Source organism: Colletotrichum tamarilloi, assembly GCF_030869305.1.
Source record: "Colletotrichum tamarilloi strain Tom-12 chromosome Unknown Scaffold_132.1, whole genome shotgun sequence".
NCBI classification, from domain to species: domain Eukaryota; kingdom Fungi; phylum Ascomycota; class Sordariomycetes; order Glomerellales; family Glomerellaceae; genus Colletotrichum; species Colletotrichum tamarilloi.
Window position 1 is genome coordinate 2,994 of NW_026849515.1, and position 18,087 is coordinate 21,080.

At 50.4% G+C, this 18,087-nt stretch overlaps 2 protein-coding genes across 2 annotated transcripts; both read right to left on the minus strand.

Moving 5' to 3' along the window:
* Window positions 1-1,672: 1,672 nt before the first annotated feature.
* On the minus strand, window positions 1,673-6,219 carry CTAM01_14719 (hsp90-like protein; the record flags this gene model as incomplete). The annotated part of the gene is made up of 2 exons (XM_060530718.1): window positions 1,673-2,113; window positions 2,173-6,219. The coding sequence occupies 2 exons, from the start codon at window positions 6,217-6,219 to the stop codon at window positions 1,673-1,675; spliced, it is 4,488 nt and encodes a 1,495-aa protein (XP_060374689.1).
* Window positions 6,220-13,623: 7,404 nt separating this feature from the next.
* Window positions 13,624-14,806, minus strand: CTAM01_14720 (uncharacterized protein; the record flags this gene model as incomplete). The annotated part of the gene is made up of 3 exons (XM_060530719.1): window positions 13,624-14,580; window positions 14,637-14,703; window positions 14,775-14,806. 3 exons carry the CDS (start codon window positions 14,804-14,806, stop codon window positions 13,624-13,626), a joined length of 1,056 nt encoding a protein of 351 aa, XP_060374690.1.
* Between the last annotated feature and the right edge of the window lie 3,281 nt (window positions 14,807-18,087).

Here is an 18,087-nt window from a genome sequence, read left to right on the forward strand (position 1 = left end):
CATGCAACCTGAGCCCAGCACGTCCCGCATGCCAATGTTTCTCATTTTCCATATGCTCTCTCGTCTCTAATACCACCCTTTCCATGTTCTATCGAACGAAGAAAAGGAAACAAAGGGATAAGAAGGGCTACGGTAAGTAGAGCAAGTGACTGTAGTATAATCCGCGTGTCCCCGTGCGAATCGCCGGCTAGTTCGTCCAACGAGTGTCCTTTGATAGACATGCAGAATATGAACTACAGACGCAAAGACGGGTGGAAGAGCACGAGTCGCACCCATGCCAGGCTCCGATGCCTCTACCCTGCCCATCTGCCGTACCCGGGGTCGGATCCTTGGCCGTCGTGGGCCGGCGTCTACGATTGACTGCTTGTCGTGTCCATTCTTGTCTCGTCCTGTCTCGACGCAAGTCCGTGCAACATGTGTCGCTTGTCGTGTCTTCGAAGTTCGCGGTCCGTCCCCGGCAGCCAAACCTCACCTTTGATCAAGGACGGAAGAGGGCAGAGGAAACGTCTCGCCGTGTATGACTGAAAGAGCTGCTCTTTCTCTCCCACCAACATACCATTCTGCTAGGCTATAAGGCATACACAATACCATCGTCGCCTATAAGGTTCTATCACGGATTCAGGGTTCTCTTAAAGTTGAGTTGGGCAGAAGGCTTGACTCAAGTCAACCCCCCTCGGGAGCATTAGAGGATCATCGCTTCTGTGAAGCCGGGAAATCTGATACATGTGACGAATCTGACAAAACCTCAACGTGCCAAGCGAGTTTGAATGTCACCGCAGCATGCAAATCAGATTTTCAAATACTGAACGCCTGAAGGACATCTGTACAACATCGGGATCGGCTCGCTGTGACGGATGTTGGCCATACGTAGTATGTGAATCCCTAGATCAGGTATGTCCAGGGTCTCCAATCCTTCTGTTGATTGGTTTCCGCGCCATCGCCGTCGCGACAGACGGTCGCCTGCCACGTGCCAGTGTTGCATTACCGATGCTCCAGTGTTTATCTCTATATGTACAGCAGCGCGCATCATGAAGAGCACCCGATTCAGGCGCGGTCCATGAGCGGTCTCTATTCTCGGGTTCAAATTTAGTAGTCGGAACCGTCAAATGGCGATTTCCAACTACAGACGAAAGTATGCCTCGCAAATGAGACTTATAAATGGTGTAGTTCGTTTAATACCGTGATATGTCATGTACACTGCGCAAACTCGAAAACGCCGCCCAGTGCTGAGTCTTCCAAGACAGTCAGCCCCCTTGGGTAACCTTCCCCATGCAATCCGTATGCTTTTGCCATGGTATCATTGCCGTTTTCCCCTGAATCTCTATTTTCATCATATTTCAACAAGCTTGTGTCCTGTTTAGAACCCGTTCCTTTGAGTCACCCATAAACTCCATATTCGCCAAGAGCCGTCATGGTAGTGTCGCTGATGTCTTCTTTGACATCATCCTTCCTCGCTGCTCGGCTGAATGCCAGCTTTGCGAAGCATCTTAAACAGCAAGATTCGTCAAGATCTTGCTGTTGTACAGGTAGCAGTAGCTGATGTTGTCACCGCCGATATCAGTTTACAATGTCTTCCCAAAAAGTCGTAGGAGAGGCCGTCGAACAGTACAACCTGCTGCGCTTTTGCCGGTGTCGACTGTCAGTGCCGGCTACCAGCCAAACACTGATGAACTCAGCTGGAAACCTCCACCTTTGGCGATGGATCTATGTTTCCATCTGTTGTGGTCTCCGCAGACGTGTCCATGCCTATAGGCGCCGGGGACACTGTAGGTGTTGGTACGTTGTCGTCCTTTCTCTCCTCAGTGTTCCTAGTGTTAAACCAGCCGCCCTTCTCCCATTGTCCAGGTGCATATAAGCATGATGCGCGCACTTCATCGTCCACAATTCCCAAGAGAAGCGTGTTGAGTCGCTTGAAATCAATAGGCTTGAGAATCCACCCATCAAATCCGGCATCGATGTATTTGTCTTTCTCTCGTTCAATGAGAGATGCAGAAACTGCAAATACTGGAATACGGCCGTTGTGAGTTGCGATCGCTGAGTGCCCACCATGGTCGCTGGACTTTTCGTGGGCTCGTATCATCTTTGTACTTGTGAGGCCATCTACAATCGGCATCTAGGGATTTCAGGCGTCAGTCGGCATCACACAAGCCTTGAGCGATTAGTACGGCATACCTGCATGTCCATTAACACCACATCGAAGGTTTCAGGCCTCTCCTTGTAGACAGTAGCGCAATCCTCGCCGTTGACAGCATGGGAAACCTGGTGGCCAGATTTCTCCAAGCGCTTTCGCAGAATTCTCGAATTGATAGGGTCGTCTTCCGCGATCAAAACTTGGAGCTTCGTCTCGTCGAAGCACGAGACGACGCTTGGCGCGGTGCCGGCGGTGCTACCGATTGTGCCAGCTTCCGATGCACCGCCTAGCTTTGAGCGACTATTGACTTCAAAGAGAAATCGTGAGGAGTCGCTTTGCTGTGACCGAGGTGGCACGGATGTCTCATCAACGTACTCATCTGGCACCTTGACAGCTCTGACGGGCGTTTTCGCATCTGTAACTGTCGCATACCCAACCTCTAGAGGCTTGGAGGCTTCCATGCTTGAGATGCTGGGGTTGCTTCGACGCGAGGTAGGGGATCCTTTGCGCATCGCATCCGATACTCCAGCAGTGCGGCTCTCCGAAGACCTCGGCCTCTGTGAATACTCCCAAGACTGCTGTCGCGTAGTCGACGGTCGGTTCATATCAACTTCGCCAATAGAAAGTGGCGTCTGAATTGCGTCGATCAAGCGATCTGCATCACTCCTTGAGCTCTGGCCACTGGCCTTGCTTCCTCCCGTACCTGCTGTCTTCATACTTTCGAAGCTTCGCGTCTCGGAACCTAGAGCATCTGTCCCGCCTTCCTCAACCGTCGATATCTTGCTGCCGCGATCGATGAGCATCATCTCGCCGTCGTTATCTGGTACAGTTGCCGTTGTGATAGAAGCCACGCTTGAAGTAGTATTCGACTTTGCAGACTTCTGACCGCCTTCCGGCGGCACAGGCACATCGCCAGGCAGGTCGAACGGCAGCTGAATCACAAATCTCGAACCGATCCCTTGTTCCGATTTCAGCCGTAGCTGGCCATCCATATTGCGGACGATTCTAGCAACGACGGCCAGGCCCAGACCCAATATCCTAGAGTCTTTGCTCGCTTCGTCATCATCTGGGAATATGGAGCTGACTTCGTCAGTCTCGACGCTCACTTGCTCGAGATCCCTGAAAAGTGTGTCGAGCTGCTTGGCCGTCATTCCTTTGCCTGTATCTTCAACAACAATCTCGACGCGTACTCGTCGTTCGAGGACCTCGCTGACGTATAGTTCGACTCTAACAAATCCACTGGATGTGTTTTGCACTGCATTGGCTGCAACGTTCGAAATAGCTTGTCTGAGGCGTCGGCTGTCACCGCATACGTGCTGCGGCAGTCCAGGATGTTCTATAACCTGATACTCGATACCCTTTCTCTTGGCGTCGTTGGTGAACGGGTCTGTCGCTTCTCGGATGCACATGCCGAAATCGAATACTTCGTCTTTAATCAGATTTTGACCCTCCTCAGTTTTCGTCAAGTCGAGCAGGTCGTTGATCACGTAGATGAGCGACTTTGAAGCGGAATGCGACTTGGCGAGATTATCGCGCGTCTCTTGGTCGAGAGAACCCTCCAACGCGATCTCCAAATAATTGATGATAGCATTCAGCGGCGTCCGGACTTCGTGGGCTGAGTTCGCCAGCAAGAGGCGCGTCAGTCGGCTACTTTGCAATGCAGCTTCCTTCTGTCTCCATACTTCAATGAATTTGCCGTAGACCAAACAGAGAACAGCAGCTGTCTCAACTTGTTCTTCTGACCATTCTCGGCATTTCCGAAGTATAGTCTCGTGCCAAGTCTTGAAACTTTTCCGAGGCTCGAGATAGGCTTGAGTGCCCTCGCGAAGAGTCTTTTCGTACGGGTTTCCAGCCCACTTGACCTCTTTGACTTGGCCTTTGCGGAAGAAGACAATGAAATCGTTACCTCCGACACTCAAGGGAACATACAGCAAGCCTGCGATAACGGTGAATCCAAGAGGATATCGCAGATCTGGGAAGTCCTCTTTGATGTCCTGAGAGGTGACGACTGACGTGAGCTCCCGCAAGCGTAGATATTCTAGCATAGCCAACGCTTCTTGCGAATGCTCGAGATCGCCCAAAATCTTCGTTTCCCCTCGGATCGAGAGCATGCCAAAGTCAGCATCGAATAATTTCAAAAGATCGTCGGACGAAGCAATGATGTAACCCGAAGGATTGCTATCTGACGGTGCCGTGTTGATGAGCTTCCTGGCCTGCAGACGATTCGCGTATGATAACCTCTCAATATTGCGAGACGCGGTGTCTCCGACTAGACGACACATCTTTCTGATGGGGAAGGAGACACGCATGCCCTTCCGGCCATAGGAGTGGCAGGCAATGAGACCCCAAAGCTCGTTGAAGGCATTAATAGACACCGACATGGATGACCGCACAGCCATGTTCTTCAGGTACTTGATATGGATGGGTGACATGGCACGCAAGTAAGAATGGCTGAGGTCCAGTGGTGCCTCGAGGTCTTCTTTCGCCCTGCAGACCAGACGTGCGGTTTCCAGGTCCCTGTCATATAGGAGCCTCACCTTATTCAGCTTATACAGCTCGCGAGCCTGTCGCGGTATGTCCGAGGCAGGGAAGTGTAGGCCCTTGTATAGATCCTTGGTGTGCGAGGTGTCGACGAGTTCCGTAACCACTTTTCCGTTGAACGAAGAATCGAACTGATATATCATGACCCGGTGAAAACCTGTCAGTTCCTTGACGATGCCCACCAGAATTTTGAGAAACCCTTCCAGGTTAATGGCCGCCGCAAGTTGCTCTTGAACCTGGGACATAATATCGAATACCTGCATGGCACCAGCATCGCCTCGGCGTTTGCGTGCGCTTCGCAACACCCTCAACGGCTTGCTCAAGATTTCGGTGCTCTCCGCCAATTCTTCCGATGTGGGATTTGATTGCAAGGTATCTTCAGGGGTCATCGGTGTGGCCTCCTCCGGGGGTCGTAGTGGGAATTGATGATCGTCGTCGACTTCAAATTCGCAGATGACGAGTTCTGGATGCGCAGGATTGATGTGAATTGCGCACCAAAGTTTGACACTCTTTTTTTTCGGGGGGCGGATAGATAAACTGAAGACTTCGGGTCCGTTTGTAGCGGGGTCTGCGTCTTCGTCGCGAATGAAGTCGATATGGTCTAGTAGGTTGTCTTGCTGCTCCTCGCTCAATATATCCAGAAAACTTTCAAGTCGGAAAAGCTGCTGAGGAGAGAATCCGATCAATTTCTCCGTGTTCTCGCTGGCGCAGCGAACAGAGAATTGGCCGTGGCTTTCTTCGCGAATGGCCACTAATGCGCCAAATCCTTGCACAGCTCCCGGGGTATGGATCGGCTCATCCTCACAAGTTTGTAATACACCGTCGGTGCCTGTGATGACATGATGCCCTTCATCTGTCATGACGTATTTGAAACGCGTGGTCAGAAGAGCATCGGTAGCAGAGTCTCCAAGGGCACTGGTAGATGATGCCTGGTTTTGCGAATGCTCGTCGCCGGGTAGTGAGTCCTCTTCAACATCTGAAGCAACATCTTGAAATATATCTAGCGGTTGCGAGGTGTTGTGACGTGCGGCATCGGCTTGGACGCTGGACATAGGGCCAGACCCGGCGTTCTTCCTCCTCGCTTGGATTCCTTGTCGATCGCCAGGTGAGGTGACATTGGATAGCGGCGTGGACGCAGAATCGCGACGAGGAACAGCTTCGAAGGCGGCGGTATCGATTCGAGGGTTGCTCGGACGGGGGGCTTGGTATTGGCCATGATCGGGTACTCTGGGGAAGTAGTCATGCTCGCCAGAGGTTCTGCCGGTGCGATCTACGCGCACGACGGAGCGGATCGGGTAAACGCGATCTGAGGGATCGGGACTTGCAGTGTAGCCGAGTTGGCGATCAGAATTAGCACTCCATGATGAGGAAGAGCTCAGGGGAGCGTTGACGGAGACGGGAGTAGGAGCTGCAGACGAGTCTGGCATGTGCGGCGTGACAGTATCGGAACGGACGCTGGGGATGGGAGTCGCCTCCGAGGAGGAGTCTGTCGTCGAGCGGCTAGCAAAGGAAACGGAGGGCCGCCGTGCGTCGGACGGGGCGTCCATGTCCTCGGTTGAATATGGCAAAAAAGACCTAAAAGTCTATCAACTCCGACGCAGTTATGTAAACGAGGCCTCGCCGGAAGAGGCTCAAAGGTCCGTAATCAGTGATACTTGGCATGGAGCGAAGGCGCGTAGAATAATGTGTTGAGCCAGCTGGTGAGATGCAAGGATACAAGAGTACGCGTGAACCTCAAATGAAGAGGCGAATGAGGGGGGATGGAGAGGAGTGTAATGCAAATGTGGTGCAAACGTTGGTGAGAAAGAATTAGAACCAAACTCCAAGGATTCAAGAAAGAGCGCAGAGGCTCGCCGTGATCTAGAATTTCCCTTGTATGGGTGCTCTCCCCCCCTGCTTGCAGTGCGGTGCGTAGGATTTGTCTACTCGATCATTCGGTCGTCGAAGAGGGGCGTGCGGGATGGGGATGTCGGGGTGGGATGCAATTGTGCGCGGACGGGTCGAGATTTGGTGGCAGTGGGCCGGGGTTGGGAAATGGGAAATCGAAAGCTGAGGGCGCAGGGCGAGCTCGTGTCAAGGTGAGGTGGGTAAAGCTACCTTGGCCAGACCGTAAGGTGAGGTAGCTGAGGTAGACGTCGAGAGATCGCTGGGTTGTAGCGAGAGAGCTTCGCGTGCTCTGTGCCGTATCGTCTGTCGAAAGTTCAACGATGAGTGAAGAGAGAGGAGACTGGAGATGGGCACTTCAGCCTCGGAATTCCTCAATTCTCAGGTCTGGGCCCGTGGTGGTGTGGTGTGTGTACCGGGTTGGATCGATCGATGAAGGAAAGGCGACCAAAGGGTGAGGGAGATGTGCGTGTGTAGGTAAGTAAGTGGCAGAGCAAAGCCGTACCTAAACTCGTGGCTGAGAACAGGAAGGTGGCCAAAGCAGCACACCTACTGGATTCGCTACTCGGATGCCCTATGTCCAGTATAAAGTAAATACCTTATCCAGACGTTAGGGGGTTTTTTAGGTGCAATCGGTAGGTAGGATGGCACGAGAAAAGGCACCTTCTATCAGCCAGAGCTAGATCTAGGTTAGAAGAGGCGATGGCATGCAGATGTGCAATCAGTGGACAGACAGGTGTTATGGTAAGGTATACTTTGGAAAGTGCAATGGAGGGTTGGAAGACGAAGGCGAAGAAAGACCAGCAAGAGATGAGGCTAGTGAGTAGGCATTGCCTACGAAGAAGTGGCTGATGGAAACATGCAAAGTATGGACACAGGTAGACAGTCAGTAACAGGGGGATCTTTCAAGCCCCAGCCCGAGAGTGGCAAATGAAGAATTATCACCGTGCAGGGAAGTGGAAGGCGAAAAGAAGAACGGCAAATGGGCAGGGTTGGTGAGGTCAGGTATCTGGAGAGGCGAAGAGGGGCCGGTATCCGTACCTTTCACAGGGACGGCTACAGTAACCTACCTAGGCACATTAAGATGAATGATGAACAAGTACTCCGTACTGCTTTACCTACATATAGGCGACTTTACAGCCAAATACGGATTTCTGCTTTTCTTTGCTGCACAGTACGGACCTGGGAGCAGAGAGGTGAAGAAGGCAAGGGAGGGAAGCCCGTCTCGTGTGCCGGCCAACATCAATAACGAAAAGGTACATCGACCAGCCAGCGGGCGTAGATCGGAGAGTAAGGCGGAAAGACAGAGGTGAGAGCCACACTGTAGAGGTAAAAGCGTCTCGATGGACAGGTCTGAGAGGGTAAGCGTCGAAGCAGGAGCGCTATCCGTAATACACCAAAATAAATGCCCTAAGGTCATGACGCAGACAACACAGACAGCGCACCTCAGTTGTGCAGGCACGCAGAATCTGGGAAGCGCAGACGAGACGGGGAGACGGGCACATGGGAAGGCTGGAAGGGAAAGACGAGATGGCAACAAAAACAGGAATGAGATGCGGCGTGGCCCGGTCCAGTCAGCCCAATCCGATCCAGTTTGATGCTCCCTCCCAGTCACCCACTCGAACCCAGTCCCAGTCAAACCTGGTCAAGTTCAATCCAGTCCAGTCCAGTCCAGTCCAGTCTAGTCCAGTCTAGTCCAGTCCAGTCGAAACCACGATCCACAATCCAGTCACGGAGCGGTCAATATAAAGGTCATCAGTGCTCTGCACAGGTAGACGGATAATGCCGCCGAACACTGTACGAGACCTACAGCTGCAGCAGTGGCAGAAATCTTACTTTTTCAACAAAGAAGGAGCAGGTAGCGAAAACAGAAGCGGAAGGAGCATCAACAGCAGGTTTGGTGAGGTATCCGTACTCCCTACAAAGTCTCGGGATGGATGCGAGAGACAAGAACATGGAATCATGGATCCAGGATGAACTGTCTAGCCCCTGTTTAGTGTGCCGATCATCAATCAAGTGGCCCCCTCCGTGGGACAAGTTGGAATCGCGGACCAAGCCCACTCATCAGTCTTTTTACGGAGTACCTACGGATACTGAGGTGCCAAACTGCTTGACGACGTGAGAAACAGGCCCCCAGCGCAGTGGCCCCCAAATGGAGGGGAACACAATCTACACAGGCACGTAGGGGAGACACCGAGGGTGAGAAGGGACAATTGCAACGCCATAATCCAAGGTCCTTCCAAAGCTGCTTCGTCCGCTTGCGGTACTTACCTCACTAGACTTACCTAAGCATTTGAGGTACCTGGGAGTATGCCTGGCCAACTTTGATTAGGAGCATTTCATCCGGTTGCAACGAACACGAGGCCCCAGGGACCCCGAGCTCTCAAGGCCAACGTCCGGACACCAGGCCGCTTGCTCTTTTGCGCTGCTGTGCTTGTGGCTGTTTAGCTGCCATCTCTCTATGGCTCTCAAAACACGGTGAAGTGCAGCGCAGCGCATCAGGGCGACCGGGGTGGCATGTCGGGTATCCATCCTCTCATACAATACTGCCTACAGAAAGATGGCCGTGTCTGTCGGCATACGGAACCTCGGCCATAGCTACCTAGTTTCGAATCAAAAAATGAATCTCTCCGCCGCAGGGCTCCACGGGTTCTTGTCTTGTTCCACCACAAGATGCCAGACATCTTGTCAGGCCCGCATATCTTGATGTAAGTCTCGGTCGGAGGAACGGTATGTAAGTCATGCAACGCAATCGGGGTATCGTATAAACATAAAGCTGGAAAGATGATACATCGTGCGCTTTGGAATGGAAAGAATGATGAAAACCGTTACAAGAGTTGGTAATCGGAGCTGCTAATCACAGAGTGGAGGGACAGCTTTGAAATCCTAGCAGCGATGGACCAAGGAGCAACTTGGCAGCATCCGTCCACAACGGAGCTGGTACCAATGGGGATGTTCTATCCGGCTTGATGGTTTTTTGCACGCGCAAAATGCTGGTTTACCTAAGCAGCTAAGCAACTCAAGGTGAGAGTGGCACGAAGTGGTGTGGGGTGGAGGGGAAGGGGATCGGGGGTTCCAGCGTGCTGAAAAGGCGGGAATCGAGAAGGGCAGATCTTGCCTTTCGCCACATTCTATTCGTACTGGAATTCGGAGACAGTCATTGCAGTCAAAGTACCTTGTTATCAAAAAAAGTTAATTCTTTCTAAGTTATAAATATAAAAATATAGTTTTAATAAAATAATATAATACTTATTTAGTATTTAAATTAAGATACTTTTTTAAGTTTATTATAAAAAAAAAATTATATTATTAAATACTTATTATTGAGGTTTATAATACCGTAGTTTTAATTATAATAATTTTAATTATAATAAATAAAAAGTCTAATTATAAGTTTTTTAAAAGCCTTTTTTAGAGCTATAAGAGCTTTTAAGTATACTAAATTAAAATACTTATTAAAATATTAATAACTAAACTAACTTTATAATAATAGCTTTAAAAAGCAAATTAAAAAATAATATTAAAATCCTTATTAATATTAAGTATAGTTTATAAAATATAATAATATAATTATAAAGTATTATTAATATATTTTATATTAAAAAAAGTATTATTAATATTAATAAGATAAATAGAGCTATATTAATATTTTTTTTTAATTTTTTTTTATAACTTAAAAATTATAATTTTAAATAGTATTAAAAGTTTATTAAAAAGCTTTTTTAAGTATTTTAATATATTATTATTATTTTTATAATAATAGAACTCTTAATATTTATATATAAATTTAAGTTATTTATTTTTAAATAATAATATTAACTTATTAATAAGTTATTAAAACTATAATTTTAATAATTTCTTAACGAGGGAGAGGGTAAAATAAAGGAAAGGATAGGTAAGAAAAAGGTTAAAGTTAAATAGTGCGGAATTTTGAGGGCAGGGTAATGTCTATATATACTGCGGCAATCCTTTAGTAATGCAAAACGATAGAGTTAAACAGTGCAGTCATTGCAGTCAACGACGGCGACTGGAGGGGTTTTGGCAGTTTGGGTGACGACTAGGATATCCCCCTGACTATGCATGCCCTGGGCCGTGAGGTAGCTCGCCCTGATTGGATGCTATCCTGGCGTGTCACAGGCTCCATGATGCGCTCTTCTCCTTGTTGTGGCTGGCGCCAAGTGTCCGGTGCCGAGTCGCGAGTGTCAGATTTCATCCTCACGGTTCTCAAGCCGTGTGTATGGCTGGCACGCCTGGCAATCCACAAGACGAGAGGAAGAGAGAGAGAGAGGAAGAGAGGTGGGCAATGAGAAGGACGCTGTGGGTGGTGGTCAAGTGGAGTATACAAAATTCGTGGTGTTGTCGAGGATGGGATTCTCAGAATTGCCTATCCTTCAAAAGGCTGTGTCAGTGTCGATCCTTGCTTGGACAGACTTGACTCTCCACTCGCGTCGACTCTGATGGATCCCCAGCTGCACGTGCCCGCTCGGACAACCTGCCGTGCCTGCCAACCCGCTTCAAGCTTGTCAGGCTTGCTTGCAATCCTGCCTGCTCCATCCTCCTCGCCTTTCCCTGTAGGTAAGGGTAGGTAGGTACCTTATGGAAAGACAGTCTACGTTTCCAACGAGATTTTTCAACGAAAAACTCTCAGCTACAAAGAAGAAAACTGAAGCCCAAGTCTTCCCGTCGCTGCGATCATTGTCTGTTATCCTTGGCTACTCATGTCTGAGCTGAGGGGGAAACAGGCTTCATCCAAGTTGCTTCTCCAAATTGAGCATGATGGGGGCCGGGTTCTAGCCCAGACTTCTCCTTTGATGCACTTCAACTACCTACCACCCTGGCAAGCTGGCACGGCGTTCACAGCAATTCAAGTAACAAGTAGGGTCTGGAACGCGGTCTGTACCCGACCAATTCTTCCGACACAATCAAAGACAACCTTACTGCCCAACATACACCATCCACATTCCATACATTCCTTATTATGCCGTGCGTGCCCATCGAGGCCCCTGGACTCCAGCTGACGGGCTATTCGTCGACGCCAGTCTCAAAACCGGATTGTATCTCAAATGCGGCGCCCAGGCGAGCAAGTAGGAAGGCAGGCACCCGCCCAAGCATTCTGTATTTTTTTTCTCATTTGCCGGTAGACGATAGACCCCGACGACAGTTCTCCCCACCGCCTAGCCGAGTCTCGGGCTAGGGTAACCGGGCAGTTTGCAATTTCTTCCTGCCGTTCCTACTTCTTCTATGACACACCTGGCAGCCTGGTGTGCGGAGTGAGATACCTTCATGGCGTGGCTCCTTAGGTAAGCACATACGTGACCATACGTCGGTGTCTTCGGTAGCGAGGCAGGCACGCCGCACGACCAGGGGCCATCTCAGCCCTGCTCAGGTCCTACGTCATAAGCTGTAATCCGGGCACTTTGCTTTCAGATCTTCCAATCCAATCATAGTCCGTTCATCAACCCCACCCTCAGATCCGAACCATCACATCACGTATGACAGCTGCTTGGTTGAAATATCCGGCGAAGAGAGCCTCTTTTCTCTCTCTTCGAGGGCAAATTCACCGACCCAACCGACCGCATCCGGCTCTCATTGTTACTTTACGGACGGGCACTTCCCGTGCTCCGAGACTTTGGGTTTATAATCTAACCTTAAGCCTCTTGTCGGGTAGCTAGTGTCGACGTTATTTTCTGCAGCTGTTACCTACAGGACCCTTCACATTAAATCAACGCCACCGCCACACCTCTTGATGGCCTGGGTACCCTTCACCCACGTCTCAACGCCTCACTACCTTATTGATATCCTGAGCTTGCTCCAACCCGGCACTGTTGTGGCCGTTGACAGCTACACTTCTCGGCTGAACGTGACGTGTTGACTTCGTGACTGCCCCGTCTACTGCCAGAATTTCGACTCTGCCGTGTCTGTTCTGTAATAAACAATAAGAACGAGGCACATGCTGGGCCCAGCTCTGGATGTGCCGCCCACGCCGAGCCCATGTCATTCTGGAACCCCCAGCGGAAGACACGGGTCACACGGCACACTGCGTCCTTTGTTCAAAGGCTCCGCGACTTGTTTCACTCACGTGCTTTCTGCCGCTTCTAGTGCTCGGCCCCTATCCGTACCTACACATGAGCCATCCCGTTATCCGTGATCTGCCATCTCCCGCGATGTGCCACCTCGAGCGAGATACGGGTGCCGTTGGGGCTGACAAGCCATCGCTAGATCGGTCTAGACCCTGACGATGCTCAGAACCCTCGTCACTTTAAGCATAATTTCGTGGTGTTGAATCTCCGGGCTGCATGGCTCATTAATTATGTTTGATAGGCGTGCTCATATCGTACCCATGATACCTATTGAGTTCCCGTTCTATATCGAGAGTGCTTGACGTGAATGGGGGCAGAGATGGGCGCATCCTGCCTGCAGGCCAGCTAAAGTTTTGATAGCATTGGCCAAGAGGATGGAGTCTCAGCTTATGAGCCATGAGCAATAGTTGAGTTGATCTATCTCTCAGACTAGTCGTTCAAAGTTTGCGGCCACCACAACGTAATAACAAACAGAAGCATTCGGAGGTCCCATGTTTTCCAAAAAAAAAAAAAAGAAAGAAAGAAAGAAAAAAAAAAAAGATTGACGTATTTACTCGGAGTAGATTGTCCACTTCATAACTGGTTATTGCCCAGGTACAAAGTTATGTCCATTGACATGAGATAACATACGATTTAGGCTTGTGAAGACGGAGCCATGAACGCCTCTAAAAGCCTGCCACTTTGCCTCGAATCGCGGTGCTCGTCCATATAGATTTACATACTTGCTGTAAGAAGTGAACCATACCAAGGCGCGATAAACGGTACATGGACATCAAATACAAACTATTCGACGGACCATGCACGAACTATACACGTCCATCACATTGTGCCCGTCCCCATCAGTACCTGTGACCATCGTGTCGCGGGATGGTGAATCAAGGGCATGGGGCCCATAAATCAGACTTGGGCGGCAAATCCTGACTTCGGTTGCGAAGTTGAGTCTAATCGAGCATGCCAGGTGGCCATCTAACGCGCGACATTCGTATGCTACAGCTTCCCCTTGGTAACCCTCTCCTCTCGAGTCTTCTGCGCACTGCTCAGCAAGGCATATAGTGTCTGCAAACGCGGCATCTCCACCCCGTGGGCTCTAGCAATCCTCACCGGATTGCCCAAAATCACTTCCAACTCCAACGGGCGTCCGGCCTCCCAGTCCAATAACATGCTGGGCCTTGCTCCCGTATTCCGCTCCGTGCTCTTGACGATACGATCCGGCTTCGCGAGGTCGTCGGGAAACTCTCGTCCCAAAATCTTGGGCACCGCCGCTCTGATCTCATTCATGATGCCCACAACATGCTCTCGAAGCTCTGAATCTGTGACCATGTCTGCGTTGCCTCTCCCGCCACTCAACACAGCACTCGGGTTGAACGCGGCATTGATGCAGAGTTTGTGCCATCTCACCGTCTGCAGCCCAATCTCGTCGTGAGGCTCTACGTCGCGGATACCGCCCCAGCCGGGACCCCACCACGTGCCGAGCTGCTCGACCGCCTTTGTGCCGCGTTGTCCAAGTTCAGAGTCACCCGTGCCGAGGCCGTTCGTATGCGGCCCAATACTGACCCTCGTCCATCGATTTTGTCGGATGACACCTGGTGAGGTCTGCTCGGCACTGACAATCGTCACGGCGCTCACGATGGGATTATTGGGGAACCGCTGGCGAAATGGTTCCTCGACCCCGACGCCGTTCTGGATGAGAACAATGCTCGTGTTCTTCCCTACAAGAGGCGCGATCATGGCAGAATCATCGGAGCGATCTGGAAGCGCCTTGGTTGTCACGAAGACAAAGTCCCACTGCGTCTGGGAGGATGCTGCAGCGTCGACGGATGGAAAGGCGGCATGGGGATGAAAGATGTAGTCGCCAAATGTATGGGTTTGAAGTTTTACGCCCGACTCTTTCAGCGCCTTGTAATTAGATCTGGCAACAAGTGAGACGTGTATGTTTCGGTCGGGCTACGGCGTGAGTTAGCCTGGTTGGACGAGTGGCACGAGGGGACTGGCTTAATTACGTGGTGTAGTCGCGAAGCATAGAAGCACCCAACGGCGCCGGCTCCGATAAAGATGATATTCACAGCGCTGCAACGTGGTATTGAGTTCAGCCCTGTCATGAAATTGTCACCGTTTCGTGGATGTAGAAAGGGGCGTACCTTTCGCTGGAGTTGTTCTTCTCTGAACCCATCGTACTTTCTTCCGCCCCTGGTAGCAGTGGTTCAAAATCGGTCTTATTGATCGAACATGTACCAAAGTAAAGTTATTGATATTGGAATATGCTACTCGATGAGCTGTTCAGGGGAGTCTGCTGTCACCACTGAACTTGGCCGAGGTGTAGTTGAACGTGTTCCGAGGAGTTGCCGATTGGCACTGACGACGACATCGCCCCACTTCGCAATGTCGCCATTGGCTGTGCCGTGCCCGGCTTGGTAGGCCGGCTTCCTCACGAGCGACCTCGTCCTGGATAAGGTATGAATTTCCTTTGAAACCATATATTTTCTAATAATTGTCTTTAGTGTGATCTCGTAGGATCTAGATAGACTTACTCACATATGAAACGCTGTGATACAATGTCGATTATTGCACTGCCTTTACTTGTGTGGTTCGCAAGACCTTCATGGTACAGAACATAACAGGCATATCATCTTCCATCAAGAAGTCGAACCGGCAACAAATTCAGGGCACAGTACGAGAGAGAATATTGCTGACTACTTTTGATCCTTCGCCGGCGAGAAACCGTGACGACTCAATGTGCAAGTCATAGTGTCGAGATCTAGTGAGCGGCAGCGATGGTCTTTGGTCAAGTAAGCTGTTAGAATACAGGTTACCATGTTCGCAGCTACAGCGACGTCGGGAGAGGAAGAGTGACAAGAACGAGTTCTCGGGCATTCCACAACCGAAAATTGACTGTTGGACATGAGCAATAGCTTAAAAACGATAGCACTGTTCCTCGTTGTGCGAACATCAAGGCATTGGGGCACCAACATCAGCTCACGGGACGGCGCGAACACATAGTTGCCGACTCAGCAGAGACCCTTTTGGCCATGGCAGTATTTGACGATGAAATCGAGTCAATCGATTTGCTGCTGCGTACAGATCCATACAGCCATCACTCGCTGCGACTTTCTCGTCCACGAGCAGATTCCTTGGCTCGGCAGCGGGCCATCGTGTCATTGCCACATGTTTTGGCCGCTAACGAGACCAGCAAACACTCCCAGTGCATGGAGGACAAGAGTACCACATAAAATCCTGAAAGTTGCTATGGCATCAGGTGTACCTGTATGGTCGACCTTCTGCCCACGAATATTTAGACGGTGCGTTGGCAAGATGCTAGACTCCATACAGCAAACAGTGAATAGACCCCAGCTCTTTTCGTCCTGATAATAGGTCGCATCCGGTCCAGACGCTCAACTCGTTCTTCTTCGTATCTAAGTTGTTGGATACGACCTCGATTGGCCGCAGCATTATCGCCCAAGACCCGGTCATCGGAGTGGCTCTTAGATGCAACTCCCACCTATCTTATGGAAACAGCTGTGACTACAAGCAATGGTTATTCTATAAGCTTCGCCTAGGGAGAATTCATCTACTCAGAATGAAACAGTCGCGTATCATATCCTGTAGTCATATACCATGAGTCTGGGTGAGTCTAGAGGGACATTACTCGTCGGGACACCATGCCACCTCCATGGCTCCCTTTTTCGACCTCCACATCACATTTAGATCGAGACATGCTTCAGTGCAACGGACATCTTTGTATGTTAAATAGCATCAAACTCGCGCAGCTATCAACAACATCAAGGCCTTCGTTTCACCGTCGTTACTAACACTACGAGCACGATCTACGTAGATGGCAAGAGGTCGAATGGCAGCGGAGCTTCCAAATTTGGACTTACCGGTCGAAGCAACAAATAGTCGCTGGATGACACCTCTTCCAGCCACACCGCCAGTACCGGTAACGAAGTGCGGAGTATCCGTACCTGAATAAAAATAGGACTAACAGATGAAAGCCGAAGCCTAAAGAGGGGGCGGGGAGAGCTAGAGCAATTGGGCTTTCGCGGTTCAAGTCGGCTTCTCAAAGAGCAGCCACAAAGGAGACCAGCCGTTCAACGTAGGGGGGAAAAGTAATTACAAGAAGCGCTTTGGACGCTTTTGCATCCAAGAGGCTCACTTCGAATTTTCCATCTTAGCACGGATATCGGGTGAGATGGGGAATGCTAATGTCAATCCACCTCCCTGATCTCTGAGGAGGAAGGATGTGCCTCGATTTCGCCGCTTGTAACAGCATTCTGGCCTGCATTCTGCGAACCGCACAAAGGGCACAGATGTAGTTGGCCGATCGGACGTCAATAGTCCTTGGCAGCTTGGTTATCCCGCTTCATTGCATTCTCATTTGTCCGACAGGTAGAGTTGCCCTGCATGGTCTTGGTCCATGATAGCAATTGCCCTTCTTCTCGATGCGAGGCACCTTGGCTGTCCAAAGACCTTGCGGTTCTGGATTGCGCAAAACATCTTGATCGTGCGCTACTCGAGTTTTCATTGAACATGAACATGAAGGGTTGTATGAAGCTCCGGTCCTCACCCAAGGTCCCTTCTCTCAAATCTGAATTCGCCGACGAGTCCTCAGGATCCGGAACCGTAACTTGTAAGCCACACCAATCGATCGACGTCGGGTTCCTTCGTAATGGTCTATCGAACTTTCATTTGACATTTTCAGCATCGTTGAACGAGAATGGTTTAACGTGTCATGTCGTTAGCGGAAGCCGCTTCGCTAGTGCGACCCGAACACAAGAACTGCACCCGAGCTAGAGCACGAGTCGATAATGAGACGAACTCGACGACGAGACGACAATGGCCGAGGGCAACCGATTCTCTTTTTTGGTCTGGCTGCAAAATGGGGTAGTGAGGGGCAATGTAAGCAGCGGATACAAGGGTGCCACTCTCTACATATACTTGGCAAGCTGTATTCGCTTCACGTTGCTCCGACCGTTGGCGCTCAGCTTAGTGAACAGAGACACAACAGTTTACATTCTGGCACACACAGATATCGATTCCGTAGCAAACTCATCATGTGTAGAAATTAGATGCGACTTTTAGAGTCCATTGTAGCTAGGGGGATACATGTTTCGGTCAGACTTGTGGCTGCTGGTCTGCGGGCTTTGATCAACATGTTGTCCGCCTATAAGTCTCCTTGCGATCTCAAACAGTAGAGACTACAGACCCAAGCCTAAAGCGGACACCGAGGGCTTCAAGACTCTTCAGACGTTGATTTGAGCAGAGAAGCCCCCAAAGGTTGACAGTCAAGGACACCCTCGTAAGGGTTGACCAACGAGATGGACCGTCAATCAGCCAGAGTCGCTCGGCACAGTCAGCTGGCGCCTGGCGCCTGGCGGAGGGTGTGAGGGGGTCGCGAAGGTGCAGCCGACGGCCGACCTCAGCGCTGCACCGTGTCAAGAAGGGCCGAAGGTGGTA